We start from the raw sequence: 21,521 nt of genomic DNA on the forward strand, positions 1-21,521 counted from the left end.
CATGAATCTACTTATGACTTTTCCAAATAATACAGAAATAGGTAACATTATATTTTGAGAACATTGAGAGTTATTATAAGTTTCTAGTATTCTGTATTGAAATAGTTGCCTAGAATACTTTGCTTAAATGTCATTTTAAAGTATACACTGTCATATTAATGTATTTAAGTAGTATAGCATAGAACTTTTAAGTAGAAACATTTCATATAAGGAAAATAATTGTAAAAATGACTCAGGGATCTAGACAGTTGAGTTTACATTGAAAGATAGAATACATTTTGGGCCTTTGAATCTGATTCAATGAAAAGTGTTTTGCTCTAGTCTTTCATTACTATAGTGTCAGGGATGTGAAAAGCCTTCTGTGATTGGATTGTATTCTACCTGGAAGTGTGATTGAGGTGTTACTCCAGTTTAACTGGCAGCTGGGGAACATCTACATTCACAACTTCAAAACATACTATGAACCTCACTGTTGGATAGGAGTGCAGGTTGTGTGGGAGTAGGGCAGGTATGTTTTGTGGTCCTGATTTCTTTTCAGCTCAGCTGTGTGGATGATAGTCTTATCTGTCGGGGATCAGAATTTAGAAGGAGCTCAGTATCTTGCCTGGAGAATCCCACGGATGGAGAAGTCTAGTAGGTTACAGTCCACGGGGTTGCAAAGAGTCGGACACGACTGAGCGACTTCACCTTCAGTATCAATAGACTGTCCTGATGTGAGAGGTGCTGGGAAACGCTTGTGCTGTATTATTTCCCCTTTGAATATGGATTTTACCAACTCTGTATATTCTTCAGACTAGATGGGCTATAATTTAAGATGTAAAAATGTAGGCTGTACAGTTACTGATCTGTGTTTCTTAACTTTTCTGGGGAGTGGAAATTAATCTACTCGTGGGTCTGGTACATGTTCCATTTCCCCCTCCCACCCTAATTCTTGATGCGTGACTGAAGATGGTCTGGATCTAGTGTGTATATGCTGCGTATGCCACGGAAGGAGTAACTTACAACACTGGACACTCTGTCCCCCAGGTGAATACAGTGTGAGTGTGGCTCCACCAGTGAGAAGTAGACAACAGGCTTGGCAAGTAAAACAAATGCTTTTTATAGTTTTTTGTGTTCATAAATAAGATTAATACCAAATGAAGAGGAAATGGTGCATGAAGAGTTTGTTGTAGTCATCTGTTTTTAGGAATTATTGTATTATTGAATATGTGGAAACTTGTTTTTTGGGACTGAAATACTTCTGTTTGTTACTTCTCATGTTGAACATTCTCTTTAGTTGGGTGACATTTAAAGATACATTTATTCTACTTTAATTGTTTTGTTATACAGTATTTTGTCATTCAGACTTGTGTATCATGTGGTCTTTTAGGCACTGTATAGTGAAGGTAGTACCAAGGTTTATCTCTAAGTAAGAGCTAGAAAAAAAAACCTGTCAGTCTTGTTTCTAAAAAATGAAATTTGAAAGTTATTTTATATCTTAAATAGTTATTCCTTCATGTTTGAATAAACACCAGTACTGTGGTTTTAAATTAGAATCGTGCACTGGTACATTTTTGGATAATTATCTATGTTACTAGAGATCATGGGACTCTGTGAAAGAGTAAACTCATTAATAGGTAGACTGCAGTCATGTACATGTTATAGCTTGTTGTTCTGTTAGATCAAGAGAAGGAGAGCCACGTGTGTATTTGGACATAGTTCCTCAGTCGTGTCGGACTCTTCACAACCCCCATGGACAGGCTCCTCTGTCCATGGAATTCTTCAAGCAAGAGTACTGGAGTGGGTTGCAGTTTGCTTCGCCAGGGTATCTTCCTGACCCAGGGATCAAACCCTGGTCTCCTGCATTGCAGGCAGATTCCTTACTGTGAGCCACTAGGGAAGCCCGTATTTGGATACAGTTGAAATATTTAGGTTTCTTTTATATGTACATAAACATTGTCTTTACATGAATGATATGTGCACCTGTGTAGTTTACATGATAGTTGTGGTTACTGACTTCTTTCATACTAAGATTTTCATGGTTTTGAGTCTCTATTGATATAATTATTGTCTCTAAAAATTCATTTTGGTAACATCCTATATTGGCCAAACAAGTAACAATTTAGAAAGTTTAATCTTAAACTTTTTTGTAGATCAGAATGGAGGAAAATCTAAAATACGACTGCAGGTGTTGAATGTTCCATTTACTCAGTACTTTTTGAGGCATACTTATTGATCACCTGTTACATGCTAGGCACCTTAAGCTCTACTGGAGATCCAGCTTATGTGTAACAGCAAAGTTAGGAAATAGTACAAAGAATATAGAATAAATTATGTCTTTCAAGTTAAAGAAATGCTGTTATTCACTAAAGAGTTTGTTAATTTTGAGGATTCAGCTTGTGTTTAACATCAAAGTAAGGAAATAATACCTAAAATTTGGAGTATAATTTTTTAAATTATATTTTTAAAATAAATGCTATTATTCACTGGATGGTTGGCCACACAGTTTAAAAGTAACCTGTGAACGAAACAAAAATATAAAGGTAATTGTATTGAGACATAGCTAGTTATTCTATTTCTGTTCTTTAAGGGATCACTTTCTTAAAATATGAAAATTGGAAGTCAAAGCTGAACATGCATTTAACTTTATTATGAAATAATTTTAAACTTAAAGTTGCAAGAAAAAGAATAGTACAAAGAATTAAAAAATTTTTTCCCAACTGAGATTCACCCCGTGTCAACAGTTTGCTAGCCTCCTTTCTAGGCTCTTCTTCCCCTCCTTTTCTCCCTCTTCTCCTGTTCCTTTCTCTGTCACTCACTTATAAGTATGTAAACCCTCCCTCCAACCATTGGAGGGTCCTTTGTGTACATAATGGCCTTTTTGTCCTAAATACTAAGAATAGAGATAGTTTCTTAAATAACCACAGGACAGAAATCAACTTCAGTAAATTTAACATTGGTAAAATACTGTTATCTGTTGTCCATATTCTAAATTGTCAGTAGATCTAATAATGTATAGCATTTTTCCTGTCTAGAGCGCAGGATTCAATATAGGATCAAATATTGCATTGAATTATTGTTTCTCTTTAGCTTTCTTTAATCTAGAATACTTTGTCTTTTATGACATTGTCATTTTTGAAGAATATAGTATTGTGGCATTGTGGGATCTGGTTACCCTGTAAAATCATAACGTTGGGCCATTATTTAAGTTCTTTTCTCTCCTTTATTTTAACTTATGTTGTGAGGAAAAAACACCAAGTTCTTGAAACATAACAGCTATTCAGCCATTATGTTTTTTTAACCAAAATTATTGGTAGAATAAATTTTGCTAGCGTTTAATTCATACCTAGGACGTCTGTAAAGATGATAATGTAATCTAAAACTCTGATTTTGTTTTTTTCTGAAGCTGAATATTTTAAGTTTCTTGTGTGAAATTTTGCTTCTCTGTTGATTTGTCTCTCTTCCTGGCAGGATTGTGCCACCTAGTGGAAGTTTATGTCCTTCTGTGTAGGTCTCAAACTGTGGATAGAATGCAAGATGTGTTTTAACAAATTAAGAAAAAGTAGTTTGGCATGTTTGAGCTTCTCTGTTGTCTTGGAATTCTTTATAACAGCGTCTTCATAAACAAGAGTTTAGGACAAATAAATTTTTTGTTGAGTGAAGGCTTAGTTCAGTTCAGTTCAGTTGCTCAGTCGTGTCCGACTCTTTGCGACCCCATGAACTGCAGCATGCCAGGCCTCCCTGTCCATCACCAACTCCTGGAGTTTACCCAAACTTGTGTCCATTGAGTCGGTGATGCCATTTAACCATCTCATCCACTGTCGTCCCCTTCTCCTCCTGCCTTCAATCTTACCCAACATCAGGCTCTTTTCAAATGAATCAGCTCTTTGCATATGAATCAGCTCTTTGCATCAAGTGGCCAAAATATTGGAGTTTCAGCTTCAACATCTGTCCTTCCAATGAACACCCAGGACTGATCTCCTTTAGGGCGGACTGGTTGGATCTCTTTGTAGTCCAAGGGACTCTCAAGAGTCTTCTCCAACACCACAGTTCAAAAGCATTAATTCTTCTGTGCTCAGCTTTCTTTATAGTCCAACTCTCACATCCATACATGATCACAGGAAAAACCATAGCCTTGACTAGATGGACTTTGGTGACAAAGTAATGTCTCTGCTTTTTAATTTGCTGTCTAGATTGATCATAACTTTCCTTCCAGGGAGTAAGTGTTTTTAATTTCATAGCTGCAATCACCATCTGCAGTTATTTTGGAGCCCAGAAAAATAAAGTCTGCCACTGTTTCCACTGTTTCCCCGTCTATTTGCCATGAAGTGATGGCATTGGATGCCATGATCTTAGTTTTCTGAATTTTTAGTTTTAAGCCAACTTTTTCACTCCTATTTCACTTCCATCAAGAGGCTCTTTAGTTTTTCTTCCCTTTCTACCATAAGGATGGTGTCATCTGCATATCTGAGGTTATTGATATTTCTCCCGGAAATCTTGATTCCAGCTTGTGCTTCATCCAGCCCAGCATTTCTTATGATGTACTCTGCATATAAGTTAAATGTGCTAAAATTATGAGCTACTGAGTATTTCTTTTTCCAACAAGAAATACCCTTATTTTTTTAGAAATACCTATTTTTAAGGTATTTTAAAAATACCTTATTTTTAAAAATACATTGTTTTTATCAATGCAACTTTAATCAAGGCATATTTCCTTCTCACCAGTTAATATTAAAATAGTTGTTGCTCTGTGGATCTTGTAAAAATCCTCCCACCTGGATTTTTCTTGTTATACATCTACTTTGTAAGCAGAATGTATTGGAGCTTACATATTATTTACGGAGTCTCAGCTTATTTTTAAGTAGCGGAAGAAAAACACATTGGATGATGAATGCTAAAGAAATGGTCTACAGGAAAAAAACCACTACTTTGAAAATAGCTTGAAAATAATTTTGAGATTTATCATTCAAAGACTTTTTACCAGTTGGCCAGATAGATCTTATTTGTATATAGGTATAATTTAGTATTTTATCAATTGGAGAGTTGACAGTCTCTTTTTCTTATTAGATATGAAAAAGATGCCTTGTTCCTTGTGAGATATTCAGTATACACGTTACTTGGTCTTGAGAAACGTTTGTCCCAGGGTTGGACATTCTGTCTAATTAGTGGAGTATGAACTCTTGAGGTCTTCAGAACAGTTATGTACTGTAAAGAATATTGAGACTTATCCAGCCATTTAAGGAAAGTAGTCCTGAATTACAAAGTGCAGCCATTCAAGCATGTTATGCTTTTATTAGAGTCATGGATATTTTACAGTGTTTTTATCTTATTATTCTCTCTTAGTTGCTGATGTATATTCACGATGAGTGGGTTAGGAGAAAACGCTTTGGATCCACTGGCCCCTGATTCACGAAAACGCAAGTTGCCATGTGATCCTCCAGGGCAAGGGTAAGCAATTTATTTCCTGATACTTCACCAAGATCACCTCCCCTTGTCTTTATTTGTTTGGTTTGAAGATAACATTTCAGCTTTCTGTTATTTGCTTTCTCTGGTTAGATTTTTTATTGTTTATGTGTTTAAATATATACTAACTGTGACACTGTAAGAAGCATTTCTCAATGGAGGATGTAGGAGTTACAAATAGATAAGATTATTACAAGTAAGATAAGATTGTTACAAGTAAGAATCTTTAGTATCCTTTAAGAACATGTTATAAGTTGATATTTTGGCATTTGTGAGGTTTTATCATTCTTTTCCTGAGTGAAGTTAGAAGTTTAAAAAATAGAAATGAAATACTGCATTTTACGCAGTGATACTTCATAGCTTTTTTCGTATTTGCCAAGGTCAGTATCACTTAAATTTCACTCTCAGGGTTGCAAAATAAAAAACAATCATTGGGAGGGGGGTTCAGGGTTGGGAACTCATGTACACCTGTGGTGGATTCATGTCAGTGTATGGCAAAACCAATACAGTATTGTAAAGTAAAAAAATAAAATTTAAATTAAAAAAATACGACAAAAAAACCAATCTTATCAATATAATTCATGAGACCTTATTATTAATAAGTAGTTATTGCTGTTTAATTATTTGTTAATTTTACTGTCTCTTTGTGGTAAAGACTATCCCCATTTTCCAGAGGATGAAGTGAAGCTAACTGACTAAGGCTACCAGGCTAACAACAGGTGGACTTGAATTTAGGTTTGCACAGATTTCAACTGTATTATACTAGGTCTCTAAGACATTGTTTTGGGAGTCTCTGTGGGTTGAATTTACTTTGCTAGTATATGGATGTAATAGTATTGTGTAGGTACTGATTCTGCTCAAAGCTCGTTTGTGACTGATATATTTATGGTGTTTTCCCCCCATTTCCAGCCTTGCGTGCAGTGGTGAAAAGTGGAGACGGGAGCAGGAGAGTAAATATATTGAAGAATTGGCTGAACTCATATCTGCTAATCTTAGTGATATTGACAATTTCAATGTCAAACCAGATAAATGTGCGATTTTAAAAGAAACAGTAAGACAGATACGTCAAATAAAAGAGCAAGGTAATACAAAGTACGAAAACACTCAGGTCTTTTAGCAGGAACTTGTTAACTGGGTTCACATTTGTCTTTTGCTCCGTTGTTGCTTAGATGGGAACTGCTATTCCTTGAGGGCTAGTATCCCCTGTGGGGCTCGATAGTTAAGTTAGTTTGACCAGTGGACCAGACCGGAATGCGGGAGGCCTGGGTTCGATCCCTGGGTCGGTAAGATCCCCTGGAGAAGGAAATGGCAACCCACTCCAGTACTCTTGCCTGGAGCATCCCATGGAGGGAGGAGCCTGGTAGGCTACAGTCCATAGGGTCGCAAAGAGTCGGACACGACTGAGTGACTTCACCTCACCTCAGGACATAGTCACCAGAACTGGAAGGAGGCCAAGGCTGCTCACCCTGTTATTTGTTAGTTCCCTTTCAGGAAGCAGTGAAATAGTGCTTTTAGTAGGGAAAGAAAATCTAGAGTATCTTCTGCGCTCCTGGGTAACTCAGAAGTTTAATTTTAACCCTTAAAAATTGTAGCATCATTTTCTTATCAGAAAACATTGTTTACGCGCACGTGCGCATCGGTCTGTGTGCCTCCTTGTTCTGGGGACAGTGTGAACGTGCGTTTAGACTGTAACTGATACATATGCTATTTGTAGTACTGCCTTATGTCTTTTCAGGAAAAGCTATTTCCAGTGATGATGATGTTCAGAAAGCTGATGTATCTTCCACAGGACAAGGAGTTATTGATAAAGACTCCTTAGGACCACTCTTACTTCAGGCAAGTATAAGGTTTTAGTTCTAAAGTAAGTGGTGTTGAATTAAAAAAAAAGATAAAATTTTGGGTAGGATATGAGAGCAAAAAGAAAATGTTTCTTTTCATGAGATAGAACTCAGTATTCTGAATATGATTATAAAATGTTCTTATGTTTAAAATATATGTAACTCATGAGGTCCTATGTACCCGCCCCGGCTATGCATTTGGGCATATTTTTTTTAATTGACTTTTTTGGTGCATTTTTCCATAACTGATAGTATGGCACTATAATTTCATATTTTGGAGGAATTTTTAAGACTTTAGATATTTTTTGTAAGTAGTTGTCTTTAACAGATCTAGTTAACCTGTTGTACTTTACAGAAGATTTCTCTTACTTTAAGTGATGGCTAGAAGCCCTTTGTTAAAGCTCACTTATCAGATAATTTTGTTCCAGTTGGTTTGTTTCAACTACTTTTTAGTGTATGAGTTCAGTTCCTCTTTGTAAATTCTCACTACAGAGTGCTCTAGTTCCTATAGTTTGACTTGATGCCAAATGGAAAGGGGGGAAGCATTCAGGGTGATTTTTTTTTTTTTTTCTAATTTTAAAAAACTCCTTTGAAGAAGTAATTCTTCAAAAATTAGATTATAAATTAATTCAAATTTCGTCTTTGCTGTCATCTTTTCAAATCATCTGTATTTTTCCTGCTACTGCTACTGCTGCTAAGTCACGTCAGTCGTGTCCGACTCTGTGCGACCCCACAGACGGCACCCCAACAGGCTCCTCTGTCCCTGGGATTCTTTAGGCAAGAATACTGCAGTGGGTTGCCATTTCCTTCTCCAGTGCATGAAAGTGAAAAGTGAAGTGAAATTGCTCAGTGTCTGACTTTTAGCGACCCCATGGACTGCAGCCTACGAGGCTCCTCCATCCATGGGATTCTCCAGGCAAGAGTACTGGAGTGGGGTGCCAACCCTTTATTGATGTTGCTAATGTTAATAGACATGATAGCTGATAGTTGTTAAATCAACAGTTTTTTTTCAAATTCTCTTTAGTACTAAGGCTGCCATAACAAAATGCCACAGGCTGAGTGGCTTAAACAATAGAAATTTATTTTTTACAGTTCTGGAGGCTGGAAGCCCAAGATCAAGGTGTTGGCAGTCTTGGTTTCTCCTGAGACCTCTCTCCTTGACTTGTAGATGGCTGCCTTCTCCTTGTGTCTTCACGTGGCCTTTTCTCTGGGTGTGTGCATTTCTCGTGTCTGTCTCTTCTCATAAGAACACTAGTCCTGTTGGATTAGAGCCCTACTCTTATGACCTCACTTAACTTTAATTACCTCCTAAAAGGCCCTATCTCCAGATAGAGTCACATTGAGCTTTAGGGCTTCAACATATGAACTGTGGTTGGGGAGGGGATACAGTTCAGTCCATAATAGCCAGTGTTAACATATCCCACTTCAGGCATTGGACGGCTTCCTATTTGTGGTGAATCGTGAAGGAAACATTGTATTTGTGTCAGAAAATGTCACCCAGTACCTGCAATATAAGCAAGAGGACCTGGTTAATACAAGTGTCTACAATATATTGCATGAAGAAGATAGAAAGGATTTTCTTAAAAACTTACCAAAATCTACAGGTAAGTTTTTAAAGTATATTTTCCAAGTAAGTTAAAAAATTTTTTTTCTTAATCATTTCTTAGAAAGTTGAATATACTTTTGAAAGTCAAGTGATGACTCTATAGAGCAGGGAAAGCTGTAAATAGCAAAATTTTCAAATATGAATTTAAAATTTGGTATACATTTCATGGGTCTAAGATATACAGTGAGTTACAAAATATGTGAGATACCTGTTGAATTTGAAATTGAAGTTATATATTGTCTCTTTGAAATGTATTGTACTGTGGAAGATGTATAATGAGAAAATATATACAGCTCAAATTCTTTTTTTCATATTGGCAAATAGTTGATTTATAGCTTAAATTCTTGATAATAGTCATAGACTGAATTGCCAGCCTTCACAAAACTCCTTTCTATTTGTTTCCTAAAGTTAATGGAGTTACCTGGACAAATGAGACCCAGAGACAAAAAAGCCATACATTTAACTGCCGTATGTTGATGAAAATACCGCATGACATTCTGGAAGACATAAACACCAGTCCTGAAATGCGCCAGAGATACGAGACGATGCAGTGCTTTGCCCTGTCCCAGCCTCGGGCTATGATGGAGGAAGGGGAAGGTGAGAGCCATCACTTGCCCATGATGTTTTATCAAGCAGTAGCAGCCAAACTTGTTTAATTCTTCCTACTGAATCCCACGTTCTTACTTGCCTATTAAATAAATGTATCAAAGGTTAACTTTTCTGTTGTAGATTTGCAGTCCTGTATGATCTGTGTGGCACGCCGCATTACCACTGGAGAAAGAGCATTTCCATCAAGTCCTGAGAGCTTTATCACTAGACACGATCTTTCAGGTAGAAACTGTGCATGTGTGTACATTTTGTTCATTTTGGAAATTTTTATAAGTTAACTTTTTACAGCCTGTTCTGTGTGCCCACGCCCACTGTCATGAATACTTTGCATGTATTATTTCTGGTGTTTGTTATACAACCCTGAGAGAGATTCACTAAAACCGTAGGCATTTGAGTTGGGTGTGTTTGACATTTCAAACCCCTCAAATAAACTAACAACAAAAAAAGGTAGAGGTACCTGGCTTTCTATCCAAATTGCATTTCACATCAGAAGCCAGTATTTCTTTTCTGTAACTTCAAACTCATTTATCATAAACACTTTTCAAAAATTTGGGTAATTTAATGAGAATTACTGGGAGTAATTCTTGACCTGAGCATGAATTTTAATTTTGGTCTGCCCTTTTGCCTGTGAGAGTAAAGAATGAAAGCCATTGTAGTTAAATAGGCACAATGATGAAATTAAACACAGTGGCAATTTTCTGTTTAATAGGGAAAGTTATTACTATAGACACCAATTCACTGAGATCCTCCATGAGACCTGGCTTTGAAGATATAATCCGAAGGTGTATCCAGAGATTTTTTAGTCTTAATGATGGGCAGTCATGGTCCCAGAAACGTCACTATCAAGAAGGTAAGGAATTTGGAGGTTGATTCTTGATCTCATTTGTCATCATGTTTGGGTGGCAATGGCACCCCACTCCAGTGCTCTTGCCTGGAAAATCCCATGGACAGAGGAGCCTGGTAGGCTGCAGTCCATGGGGTCGCTAGGAGTCGGACATGACTGAGCAACTTCACTTTCACTTTTCACTTTCATGCATTGGAGAAGGAAATGGCAACCCACTCCAGTGTTCTTGCCTGGAGAATCCCAGGGACGAGGGAGCCTGGTGGGCTGCCGTCTATGGGGTCACACAGAGTCGGACACGACTGAAGTGACTTAGCAGTAGCAGTTGGGTACTGTAGACCCTTAAGAGAGTGAGTGAGTGAGAGAGAGAGAGAGAGAAGGGGAGAGAGAGAGAGAGAGAGAGAGAGAGAGAGAGAGAGAGAGAGAGAGAGAGAGTGTGTGTGTGTGTGTGTGTGTGTGTGTAGAGCCTTAAGAGTGTGTGTGTGTGTGTGTGTGTGTAGAGCCTTAAAAGTGTGTGTGTGTGTAGAGCCTTAAGAGTGTGTGTGTGTGTAGAGCCTTAAGAGTGTGTGTGTGTGTGTGTGTGTGTGTGTGTGTGTGAGAGTGACAGTAGTTGTTTTCGTCTGTGTAGGGGAGGAAAATGATTGTTGAACATTGTTATTTTAGCCTGTTCCTAATTTTGGTGAGATTCAGCCTTCTGCTGGATTTTGAGGATGTTGGACTTGCATATTTACTTTCTTTTGTCCCCTGTATGTGTGTGTTTTGCCAATTGTATTTGCAACTAATAGGATATTTTCCCCAACAGCTTATATCCATGGCCATGCAGAAACCCCACTGTATCGATTCTCTTTGGCTGATGGCACTATAGTGACTGCACAAACAAAAAGCAAACTCTTCCGAAATCCTGTAACAAATGACCGTCACGGCTTTGTCTCAACCCACTTTCTTCAGAGGTAATGGGTGATTACTGTGAGTTCTCATGTTAAATGCAGCAGTATTCTCAAGAGGCTTTATTGTTAATGTAAAAAGGGAGAAAAATTAATGAGGAAAATAGGTTGTTGGGTTTACTCAAGTGCACTTAGATTCCTGTAGTATGATGTTTATTTTTTTAAGGTTACATTTCTATGTGAGAGTGAGGATTTGTTCATTAAGTAATTAATTCCTGGGAAAGCTGGAGGATAGGAAGGCTAATGGGTAAAATAATAAAATCTGACTATCTGTGTTACTTTTCATTTCTAATGATACATTACATTACTTTTAAGAATGGAATTTAAAATTTGGAGGTAGACTTCAAGAAGAAATGGTTACTGTTACTATTGCTAACAGTAAATGAGCAACACATGAAGAAGCAGGAGGATATTAACCCATAAATTATTTGGAGTAATTTGTAGGCACCTCCAGGTTAACCCCTCAGTATAGGGGAATTGTAGGGAATTGCATAGGGAAAAGCCCCATCGAGATTCCAGCTAACGTAACTTTGGGTCCTTTATGGTGCTCTCCTGGTGTCACTTGTTTAGATTCTGTGGCTTATTAAAATGTATGTTGTTAGATTAATGACTGATAAATATTTAGATTGTTATGGTCACTAGGTATTGGAATGATGCTCAAGAAGTTAAGTTTCTGAGACTCTTCATCTTTTTTTTTTTTTAAATCAGACTCAGGCTTTTAACACATGCCTGTAATTAAAAAATTTTAAAATTCATTTGGCTGTTTTGGGCCTTAGTTGTGGCTCGTGGGCTCAGTAGTTGCTGCGTACAGGCTTGGTAGCCCCATGCCATGGGGGCTGTCAGTTCCCCAGCGGCAGGTTGAACTGGCTTCACCTGCACTGGAAGGCAAATTCCTCATCATTGGTCTACCAGGGGAGTCCCCATGCCTGTAATTTTTTAGTAGAACTTTGGTGTTCTGTTTCTTTGCAGGGAACAGAATGGGTATAGACCAAACCCGAATCCTGTTGGACAAGGCATTAGGCCTCCAGCAGCTGGATGCAACAGTTCAGTAGGCGGCATGAGTATGTCACCAAACCCAGGCTTACCGATGCTGAGCAGCAGGACTTACGGTGTAACTGACCCTGGCACTGTGGGGCAGATGAGTGGAGCCAGGTATGGGGCTTCCGGTAGCATAGCCTCCATGAACCCCGGGCCAGGCATGCAGTCACCATCTTCCTACCAGAACAGTACCTACGGTCTCAACATGAGTAGCCCTCCACACGGGAGCCCTGGTCTCAGCTCCAGCCAGCAGAATATCATGATTTCTCCTCGTAATCGAGGGAGTCCAAAGATGGCCTCACACCAGTTTTCTCCTGTCGCAGGTATTTGTGTTGCATTTTGTTTTATTTTTTAGTAATTCTTTTCTTTCCATACCGCTGTAATTGTTGTTAATTTGTTTTAAAATAGAAACTTCCAACTGGCAAGTGGTGTTAGTTACAGCATATGATCGTTTATTTCTTTTCCTGACTTTTTTTTCCCAAATCCAGGTGTGCACTCTCCCATGGGATCTTCTGGCAATGCCGTGAGTCACAGCTTTTCTAGCAGCTCTCTGAGTGCCCTTCAAGCTATCAGTGAGGGCGTGGGGACTTCTCTTTTATCTACACTGTCTTCGCCAGGTCCCAAATTGGATAATTCTCCCAATATGAATATAACTCAACCAAATAAAGTGAACAGTCAGGATTCTAAGAGTCCCATAGGCTTGTATTGCGACCAGAATCCAGTGGAGAGTTCAATGTGTCAGTCAAATAGCAGAGATCACATTAACGACAAAGAAAGTAAGGAGAGCAGTGTGGAAGGGTCTGAGAATCAGCGGGCTCCTCTGGAAAGCAAAGGTCACAAAAAGTTGCTGCAGTTACTCACCTGTTCTTCTGATGACCGGGGTCATGCCTCCTTGACCAACTCCCCCCTGGACTCAGGTTGTAAGGACTCTTCCATTAGTGTCACCAGCCCCTCTGGCGTCTCCTCTTCCACCTCCGGAGGTGTATCCTCCACATCCAACATGCACGGGTCGCTGCTGCAAGAGAAGCACCGGATTTTGCACAAGTTGCTCCAGAATGGAAATTCACCAGCAGAAGTAGCCAAGATTACCGCCGAAGCCACTGGGAAAGACACTAGCAGTACGACGTCTTGTGTAGAAGGAAACGTCAAGCAGGAGCAACTCAGTCCTAAGAAAAAGGAAAGTAATGCTCTGCTTAGGTATCTGCTGGACAGGGACGATCCTAGTGACACACTCGCCAAAGAGCTCCAGCCCAAAGTGGAAGGTGTGGACAGTAAAGTGAGTCAGTGCAGCAGCTCCACCATTCTGAGCTCGAGTCAAGAGAAAGACGCTAAAATTAAGACAGAAACAAATGAAGAGGTAACTTGTCTTCTGTATGTTCCCGCTTGATCCTTGTATTTCATCTTTTCTGTGTTTTAAAGGCAGTGGGTTATACACAAATTCTTACTTTGTTTTTTAGGTTTACTTAATGGAAGTTAATCTGAAACTGTCATTTTTTTGGTAACTCTTCTGAGCAGCAGTAAAGTATATTATGTAATTTAGAAATATCAGATGTGTACGCTTTCAAATGTGACTTCACCTCATTAGCCGCCAATTTGAAATTTTTCATGAAGGGTTTTGTTGGAATGAGCACATTAGGTCATTAAGTGTATAGAAGAAATGGGGAAAAATCCTTCTGAATTAAGGAAGATAATTTTGATTTTTACCTAAAGTCAAGTTTCATGTACATGATCACATTCTGTACAAACATTGCCCAGAGACGTTAATATGCACCTGAGAAAATTATGTCTTGCGGAAGTTCTACTGTTAGGATGTCTGTTTAATTTTTTTAGTGTTTCCCAAATGTACTGATCAAAAACCCTTTTTAAAGCATAGCCATGAATTTGTTGAACCTCAGCTTGTCTTTATGTTGTCTTAATAGTATGTGTTTTCAGAAGTATGTGTAGCAGCAGACGTTGCTGTCAGCTCATGATTCTGACTAATGTTTGCTGGAAAATATCCTTTAGTTTGAGAATTAAATATCTAGAGTAAACTTTAAAATGCCCCTTTGATGGAGAAGGAAATGGCAACCCACTCCAGTGTTCTTGCCTGGAGAATCCCAGGGACGGGGGAGCCTAGTGGGCTGCCGTCTCTGGGGTCGCACATAGTCGGACACGACTGAAGCGACTTAGCAGCAGCAGCAGCAGCAGCAGCAGCAACCCTGTCGTGGGAGGTTACAGCTCCCGCTGTGTTATAGCCGAGCGCTAGACATGGACCAGCTGTAAAGGGAGAAACTCAGTTTACCCGTGGAGCCTCCCCAGCGGATCGCAGACCTGTTTTCCAAGCTGCTGGTTTCTGGTATATAACTGCTAGTGTTTCTTAAGGGTTTCCCCATTTGATTTAGCTTTGTGAAGTATCTTTTATCTTAATCATAACTTGCTTTTCAAGCAATGGTACATGACCTGGTTCAATGTTTGGTTCTGAATTTATAAACTGATGTGTTTAGATATCTTAATGTAAGTTGACAAGTCCTCAGTAGGGAACTGTGAATTTCTGTAACATTTTGATGTTTTAAAGCACCTGACTTAGATCTTTTTGAATAAAGCACTCTCAAAAAGAAAAAAGAAAAAAGAAAATGCCCCTTTGAAAGCATTTCCAAACGTATCGATTTATCTCAGTATTTGAATCTGTATTTTACTTTTAAGGTAGAAGTGTAGGGGTAGTCATAATCAGCCAGCCTCTACGTTGGGCGTTACCATTTAGGGTAGCTATTGTATTTTACTAGTTCCCATTTCATTTCTTCTGATGAATATGTTTATACCTATGTATCTTGTAATGAACACAGGTTAATTAAAAAAAATATTTTCAGGGATCCGGAGAGTTGGATAATCTAGATGCTATTCTTGGTGATCTGACTAATTCTGACTTCTACAATAATTCCATATCCACAAGTGGTAGTAACCTGGGAACTAAGCCACAGATGTTTCAAGGAGCTAATTCTCTGGGTAAGAAAGAACTAGATTTTATTCTTGCTGCTATTTGAACTTTCTTGCACACCTGTGTGTACTCTTACATTAAGACTAGGATCCAACTTTAAAACATGTACTCTGCCTTAGGTTTTTTTTTTTTTTTTACTAATTTATAACATAGATGCTTTAAAAAGCTTTTTGTACAGTTTCCTATTTCTAACTAATATGAGGCCAGCAATCACGGAGCTTATAGGAAAACATTCTTTGGTTGCTACAGGTGAGTCGTAGGTACTAGGTCCCTACTAGTACCTTTATTTGTCTTGGCCACAGAGAATCAGATTAAAAAGCAAATCAAAACCTGTCCTTTGATACTAATTTACTTTGGTGTTTGCTGGTTTCACCTAGCTTTTCGCCTGTAGCTGAGTACTTCTGGATTCATCAGTGTAATAAGGATATCTTATATGTATCAATTGAAAAAGAGTAATCCCACAATTATCTGGAAAGGTGGTTATTCATTTTTAATGGCACTGTTTCCTCAACTGTAATGCATAGATAGTTAGATCAATCTAATAGATTGGAAAAAAGATTTGGAAACTTTATGTTATAGTCCTTATTTGACTAGAAGCAACTTATCTGGTTACATTTAAATGTAAAATTTTAAACTTTAAGTATGCATACTGAGGAACTTCCAGAACCTTGAAACATTGGTAAAATCTTTACTATTTAATATAAAGTGAAGCTGAATGAGAATGACCATGTCAGGCTGTAGAGAAGTGCCCAATACTTCAGCCAACACCAGGACTCTTGTTTTCTTACTTTATTTGAAATAGGAGGCCAATTTTCTTTATTCTTTTGAATTTCTTTTGGTGCTAAGTGTTTATTTTGTAAAAGAAGACAGTGTTCATTTTGGGAAGAAAGATATTCTTGGGTGGGTGGTATTGGTATTTATGTTTTGTACTTAATTATGTACTGCACCATCAGAATATACTTATGTATCATGCTTCTGTGTTTTTAACAGGTTTGAGGAGTCCGCAGTCTGTGCAGTCTGTCCGTCCTCCGTATAACCGGGCAGTGTCTCTAGACAGTCCTGTTTCTGTTGGCTCAAGTCCTCCAGTAAAGAATATTGGTGCTTTCCCCATGTTAACAAAGCAACCCATGCTGGGCGGCAATCCAAGAATGATGGATAATCAGGAAAATTATGGCTCAAATATGGGTATGTTATTTCTAATTAATATCAGCTCAGTTCAGTTGCTCAGTTGTGTCTGACTCCTTGTGACCCCATGGACTGCAGCATACCAGGCTTCCCTGTCCATCACCAACTCCTAGAGCTTGCTCAAACTCATGTCCATTGTGTCAGTGATGCCATCCAAACATCTCATCCTCTGTCATCCCCTTCTCCTCCTGCCTTCAGTCTTTCCCAGCATCAGGGTCTAATTTAAATTTCTTTTGGAAAAAGCAAATTTAAAATACTTATAGCCACTCAAATAGAGTTAAATAGATTTTTGTATAACAGGAGCATGTTTCTTTCATGAGCATCCTTCACTTATTCTGCGTCTTGGTGATTTAAACTCTCGAGGAGGCTTTCTGTCCAGGACATTTTGTTTTCTTTATTTTTGGCCTTGCCATGTGGCATGTGGAATTTTAGTTCCACAACCAGGTATTGAACCTATGTCCCCTGCATTGGGGGCATGGAGTCTTAACAATAAAGTGAGTTGTGAATGTTTTGATTTCCCAGTGCATAATAGTTAGGTTGCATTATACTGTAGTCTCGCTCTTAAAAAAAAAAATTGTATAGTTTTGGCTGTGCCGGGTCTTCGTTGCTGTGTGGACTTATCTCTGGCTTTGGCGAACGGGCACTAGTCTCTATTGTGGTGTGTGGGCTTCTCACGGTGGTGGCTTCAGCTGTGGTGGTGCACAGACTCTAGATACATGGACTTCAGTGCTTAACAGCTCCTAGGCTCTAGCGCACAGACTCAGTAGTTGTGGCCTATGGACTTAGCTGCTTCAAGGCATGTGGGATCTTCCCGGACCAGGGATTACACCAGGGATCCTCCTGAATTGGCAGGTGGACTCTTTACCATTGAGTCACCAGGGAAGCCTATACTGCAGTCTCTTAAGTGTTATGTCTGAAAAGAATGTTGGTGTTTGTGTCTTAACTCTTTGCGACCCCGTAGACTGTAGCATGGCAGGCCTCCCTGTCCTTCACCATCTCCCCAAGTTGGCCCAAGTTCATGTCTATTGCATTGGTAATGCCATCCAGCCATCTCATCCTCTGATGCTGCCCTCTTCTCCTTCTGCCCTCAGTCTTTCCCAGCATCAGGGACTTTTCCAATGAGTTGGCTATTCACATCAGATGACCAAAATACTGGAGCTTCAGCTTCAGCATCAGTCCTTCCAGTGAGCGTTCAGGGTTGATTTCCCTTAAGATTGACTGGTTTGATCTCCTTGCTTTCCAAGGGACTTTCAGGAGTCTTCTCCAGCAACACAGTCAAAGGCATCAGTTCTTTGGCGTTCTGCCTTCTTTATAGTCCGGCTCTCACAACCGTATGTGACCACTGGGAAGACCATAGCCTTGACTGTATGGACCTTTGTCAGCAGAGTAATGTCTCTGCTTTTCAACACACTGTTTAGGTTTGTCATAGCTTTCCTGCCAAGAAGCAGCTGTCTTCTTATTTCATGACTTCAGTCACCATCTGCAGTGATTTTTGGATCTCAAGAAGAGGAAATCTGTCACTGCTTCCGCCTTTTCCCCTTCTGTTTGCCTTGAAGTAATGGGGCCAGATGCCATAATCTTAGTCTTTTTAATATTTAGTTCTAAGCTGGCTCTTTCACTCTCCTCCTTTACCATCATCAAGAGTCTTTTCGCTTTCTGCCATCAGAGTGGTATCATCCGCATATCTGAGGTTGTTGATGTTTTTCCCGCCTATCTTGATTTCAGCTTGTAACTTATCCAGCCCAGCATTTCCCATGATTTGCTCAGCATATAGGTTAAACAGACAGGGTGACAGCAGACAGTGCTGTTGTGCTCCTTTCTTAATCTTGAGCCAATCACTTGTTCTATACAGGGTTCTAACAGTTGCTTCTTGACCTGCATACGGGTTTCTCAGGAGACAGATAAGATAGTCTGGTATTTCCATCTCTTTAAGAGCTTTCCATGGTTTGTTATGATCTATACAAAGGCTTTAGCTTAGTCATTGAAACAGAGATAGATGTTTTTCTGGAATTCCCTAGCTTTCTCTATGATCCAGCAAATGTTGGCAGTCTGATCTCTGGTTTCTCTTCCTTTTCTACCCAGCTTGGACTTCTGGAAGTTCTTGGTTAGCATAATGCAGAAGCCTAGCATGCAAAATTTTAACCTTGACCTTACTGGCATGGGAGATGAGTGCAATTATCCGATGATTAGCACATTCTTTAGTACTACCCTTCTTGGGAGTTGGGATGAGGATTGACCTTTTCCAGTCCTGTGGCTGCTGCTGGGTCTTCCAGATTTGCCGACATATTGAATGTAACACCTTGATGGCATGATCCTTCAGGGTTTTGAATAGCTCTATTGGAATTCCATTGCATCTACTAGCTTTATTAACAGCAAGATTCCTAAGGCCTACTTGAGTTCAGTCTCGAGAACGTCTGGTTCTAGGTAACTGACCACACCATCATAGTCATCTGGTTCATTAAGATCTTTTTATGGTTCTTCTCTGTATTCTTTTCATCTCTATCTCTTCCGTGTCTACTAGGTGTCTACCATTTCTGTTCTTTATTGTGCCTATCTTTGGGCAAAATGTTCCCTTGATATTTCCAGTTTTCCTGAAGAGGTGTCTAGTCTTTCTCCTTCTTTTGTTTTCTTCTCGTTTTATGGACTGTTCATTGAAGAAGGCCATCTTGTCTCTCTGCTCTACTCTTTGGAACTCTTCATTCAGTTGGATGTGCCTTTCCCTTTCTCCCTTGCTTTTCATTTCTCCTCTTTCTTCAGCTGTTTGTAAGGCCTCCTCAGATGACCACGTTGCCTTCTTGCTTCTCCTTTTCTTTGGGATGGTTCTGTTTGCTGTCTCCTGTACAGTATCATGGGCCTCCGTCCATAGGTCTCCAGGCACGCTGTTAGCTAGATCTAATGCCTGGAGTCTTATTCATTACTCCACTGCATATTCATAGGGGAGTTGACTTAAGTTCTACCTGGCTGGCCTAGTGGTTATTCCTGCTTTCTTTAGTTTAAGCCTGAATTTTGATATGAGAAGTTTGATGATCCGAGCCACAGTCAGCTCCATGTCTTGTTTTTGCTGACTGTATACAGCAGCATCCATCTTTGGCTGCAAAGAATGTAATCAGCTTGATTTTGATATTGACCATTTAGTGATGTCCATGTGTGAAGTCATCTCTTTTGTTGTTGAAAAAGGATGTTTACTATGACAAGTGCATTCTCTTGGCAGAATTCAGTTAGCCTTTGCCTTGCTTTCTTTTGTTCTCCAAGGCCAAACTTGCCCGTTACTCCAGATATCTCTTGACTTCCTACTTTTGCATTCCAATCCCCAGTGATGAATAGACTATCTTTTTTTGGTGTTAGTTCTAAGAGGTCTTCTAGGTCTTCATAACTGATCAATTTCAGCTTTTTCGACCTTGGTGGTAGGGGTGTATATTTGAATTGCTGTGATGTTGAATGGCTTGCCTTGGAGACGAACTGAGATCATTCTGTCATTTTTGAGGTTGCACCCAAGTACTGCATTTTAGACTCTTTCGTTGATTATGAGGACTACTCCATTCCTTCTATGGGATTCTTGCCCACAGCAGTAGATACAATGGTCATCTAAATACGCCATTCCCGTCCACTTTAGTTCACTGTTTCCTAAGATGTCGATGTTTATTCTTGTCATCTCCTGCTCGACTACATCCAGTTTACCTTGACTCGTGTACCCTAATATTCCAGGTTCCTCTGCAGTACTGTTCTATACTGCATCGGATTTTACTTTCATCATCAGACTCGTCCACAGCTGAGTGTTGTTTTCACTTTGGCCCAACCGCTTCATTCTTTCTGGGGCTGTTAGTAGTTGTCCTCCACTCTTGCCCAGGAGCATCCTGGACACCTTCAGACCTGCGGGACTCATCTTTTGGTGTCATGTCTTTCTGAAATGAAGCTATGAGTCATGCTGTGTAGGGCCACTCCAGATGGACAGGTCGTAGCAGAGAGTTATGACAAAACGTGATCTACTAGAGGAGAGAATGGCAAATCACATCAGTATAGTTGCTGTTAGAAACTCATGAACCGTATCAAAAAAGAATGTACTTAATTTAAAAACATGTTATTGCTAAAATATGCTAACCATCATCTGACAACGCAGGGTTGCCATAGACCTTCAGTTTGTAAAAATGGCAGTATAGGCCACAATATAGCAAAGGTATGCCTGGGGGGGCCTGTCAGAAATTGTTGGCCAGCCCTAATCTGAGAATGACGAAGAACTTTTTTGTCAAGGATCATGTGTCTTAATGATTGCACCTGTATGACATAAGAATTTCTTTCCAGTATGGAAAATACCTCATCATTTCTGTTTCAGGTGGGCCAAACAGAAATGTGACTGTGAATCAGGCGCCTTCCTCAGGAGACTGGGGCTTACCGAGCTCCAAGGCCAGCCGCATGGAACCCGTGAATTCAAATGCCATGGGGAGACCAGGAACTGATTATAACGCTTCTTTACCCAGACCTGCCATGGGCGGCTCGATGCCCGCCATGCCACTTCGGTCCAATAGCGTCCCAGGTGCGAGACCAGTGACGCAGCAGCAGCAGCAGCCGCCACAGATGCTTCAGATGCGTAAGTAGCCCCTTCAGAAGAGAAGAAAATTGGATGTTTTAGGCCAACTTTTGCCATTGACTTATTTGAACATTTACCCCACCCACCTATTTTTTTTTTTTTTTTGCTCCCCCAGGGCCTGGTGAGATTCCCATGGGGATGGGGGTCAGTCCTTATGGCCAAGCAGCACCATCAAACCAACCTGGTTCCTGGCCAGATGGCATGTTGTCCATGGAACAAGGCCCTCATGGGACCCAAAATAGGTGGGGCTTTATTAAGTGGCTATATAGAGAATGGAAACATTGGATTATCCAGAAGAGGGTTAGAGCATAGGAACAAACCTGGAAGAGAATGAGAAAAACTCTCTATGAATGAGGTACTCATTGCCGCCTGTGTGTAAGATAATGCCGAGCCAGCAGGCGGCGGTGGTGACTGGAGAGAGAAGAGACAGCGCTGTACTGTCAGCCACCAGGACTGAGT

The 21,521-nt window shown here is 39.7% G+C and overlaps 1 protein-coding gene across 1 annotated transcript in view; it reads left to right on the forward strand.

Moving 5' to 3' along the window:
- The window catches only part of NCOA3 (nuclear receptor coactivator 3), a 127,808-nt gene that overhangs the window by 91,091 nt on the left and 15,196 nt on the right, over positions 1-21,521 (forward strand). The window contains exons 3-16 of the mRNA XM_052651346.1: positions 5,323-5,427; positions 6,352-6,524; positions 7,178-7,278; positions 8,710-8,884; positions 9,295-9,483; positions 9,616-9,717; positions 10,205-10,345; positions 11,139-11,286; positions 12,250-12,641; positions 12,807-13,675; positions 15,165-15,300; positions 16,283-16,477; positions 20,808-21,062; positions 21,178-21,304. Of these exons, the coding sequence (XP_052507306.1) occupies positions 5,342-5,427; positions 6,352-6,524; positions 7,178-7,278; positions 8,710-8,884; positions 9,295-9,483; positions 9,616-9,717; positions 10,205-10,345; positions 11,139-11,286; positions 12,250-12,641; positions 12,807-13,675; positions 15,165-15,300; positions 16,283-16,477; positions 20,808-21,062; positions 21,178-21,304 (3,089 nt within the window). The 5' untranslated portion in view covers positions 5,323-5,341. The remainder of the gene's footprint in view (positions 1-5,322; positions 5,428-6,351; positions 6,525-7,177; positions 7,279-8,709; positions 8,885-9,294; positions 9,484-9,615; positions 9,718-10,204; positions 10,346-11,138; positions 11,287-12,249; positions 12,642-12,806; positions 13,676-15,164; positions 15,301-16,282; positions 16,478-20,807; positions 21,063-21,177; positions 21,305-21,521) is intronic.

This window comes from Budorcas taxicolor, chromosome 13, assembly GCF_023091745.1.
Source record: "Budorcas taxicolor isolate Tak-1 chromosome 13, Takin1.1, whole genome shotgun sequence".
NCBI classification, from domain to species: Eukaryota; Metazoa; Chordata; class Mammalia; order Artiodactyla; family Bovidae; genus Budorcas; species Budorcas taxicolor.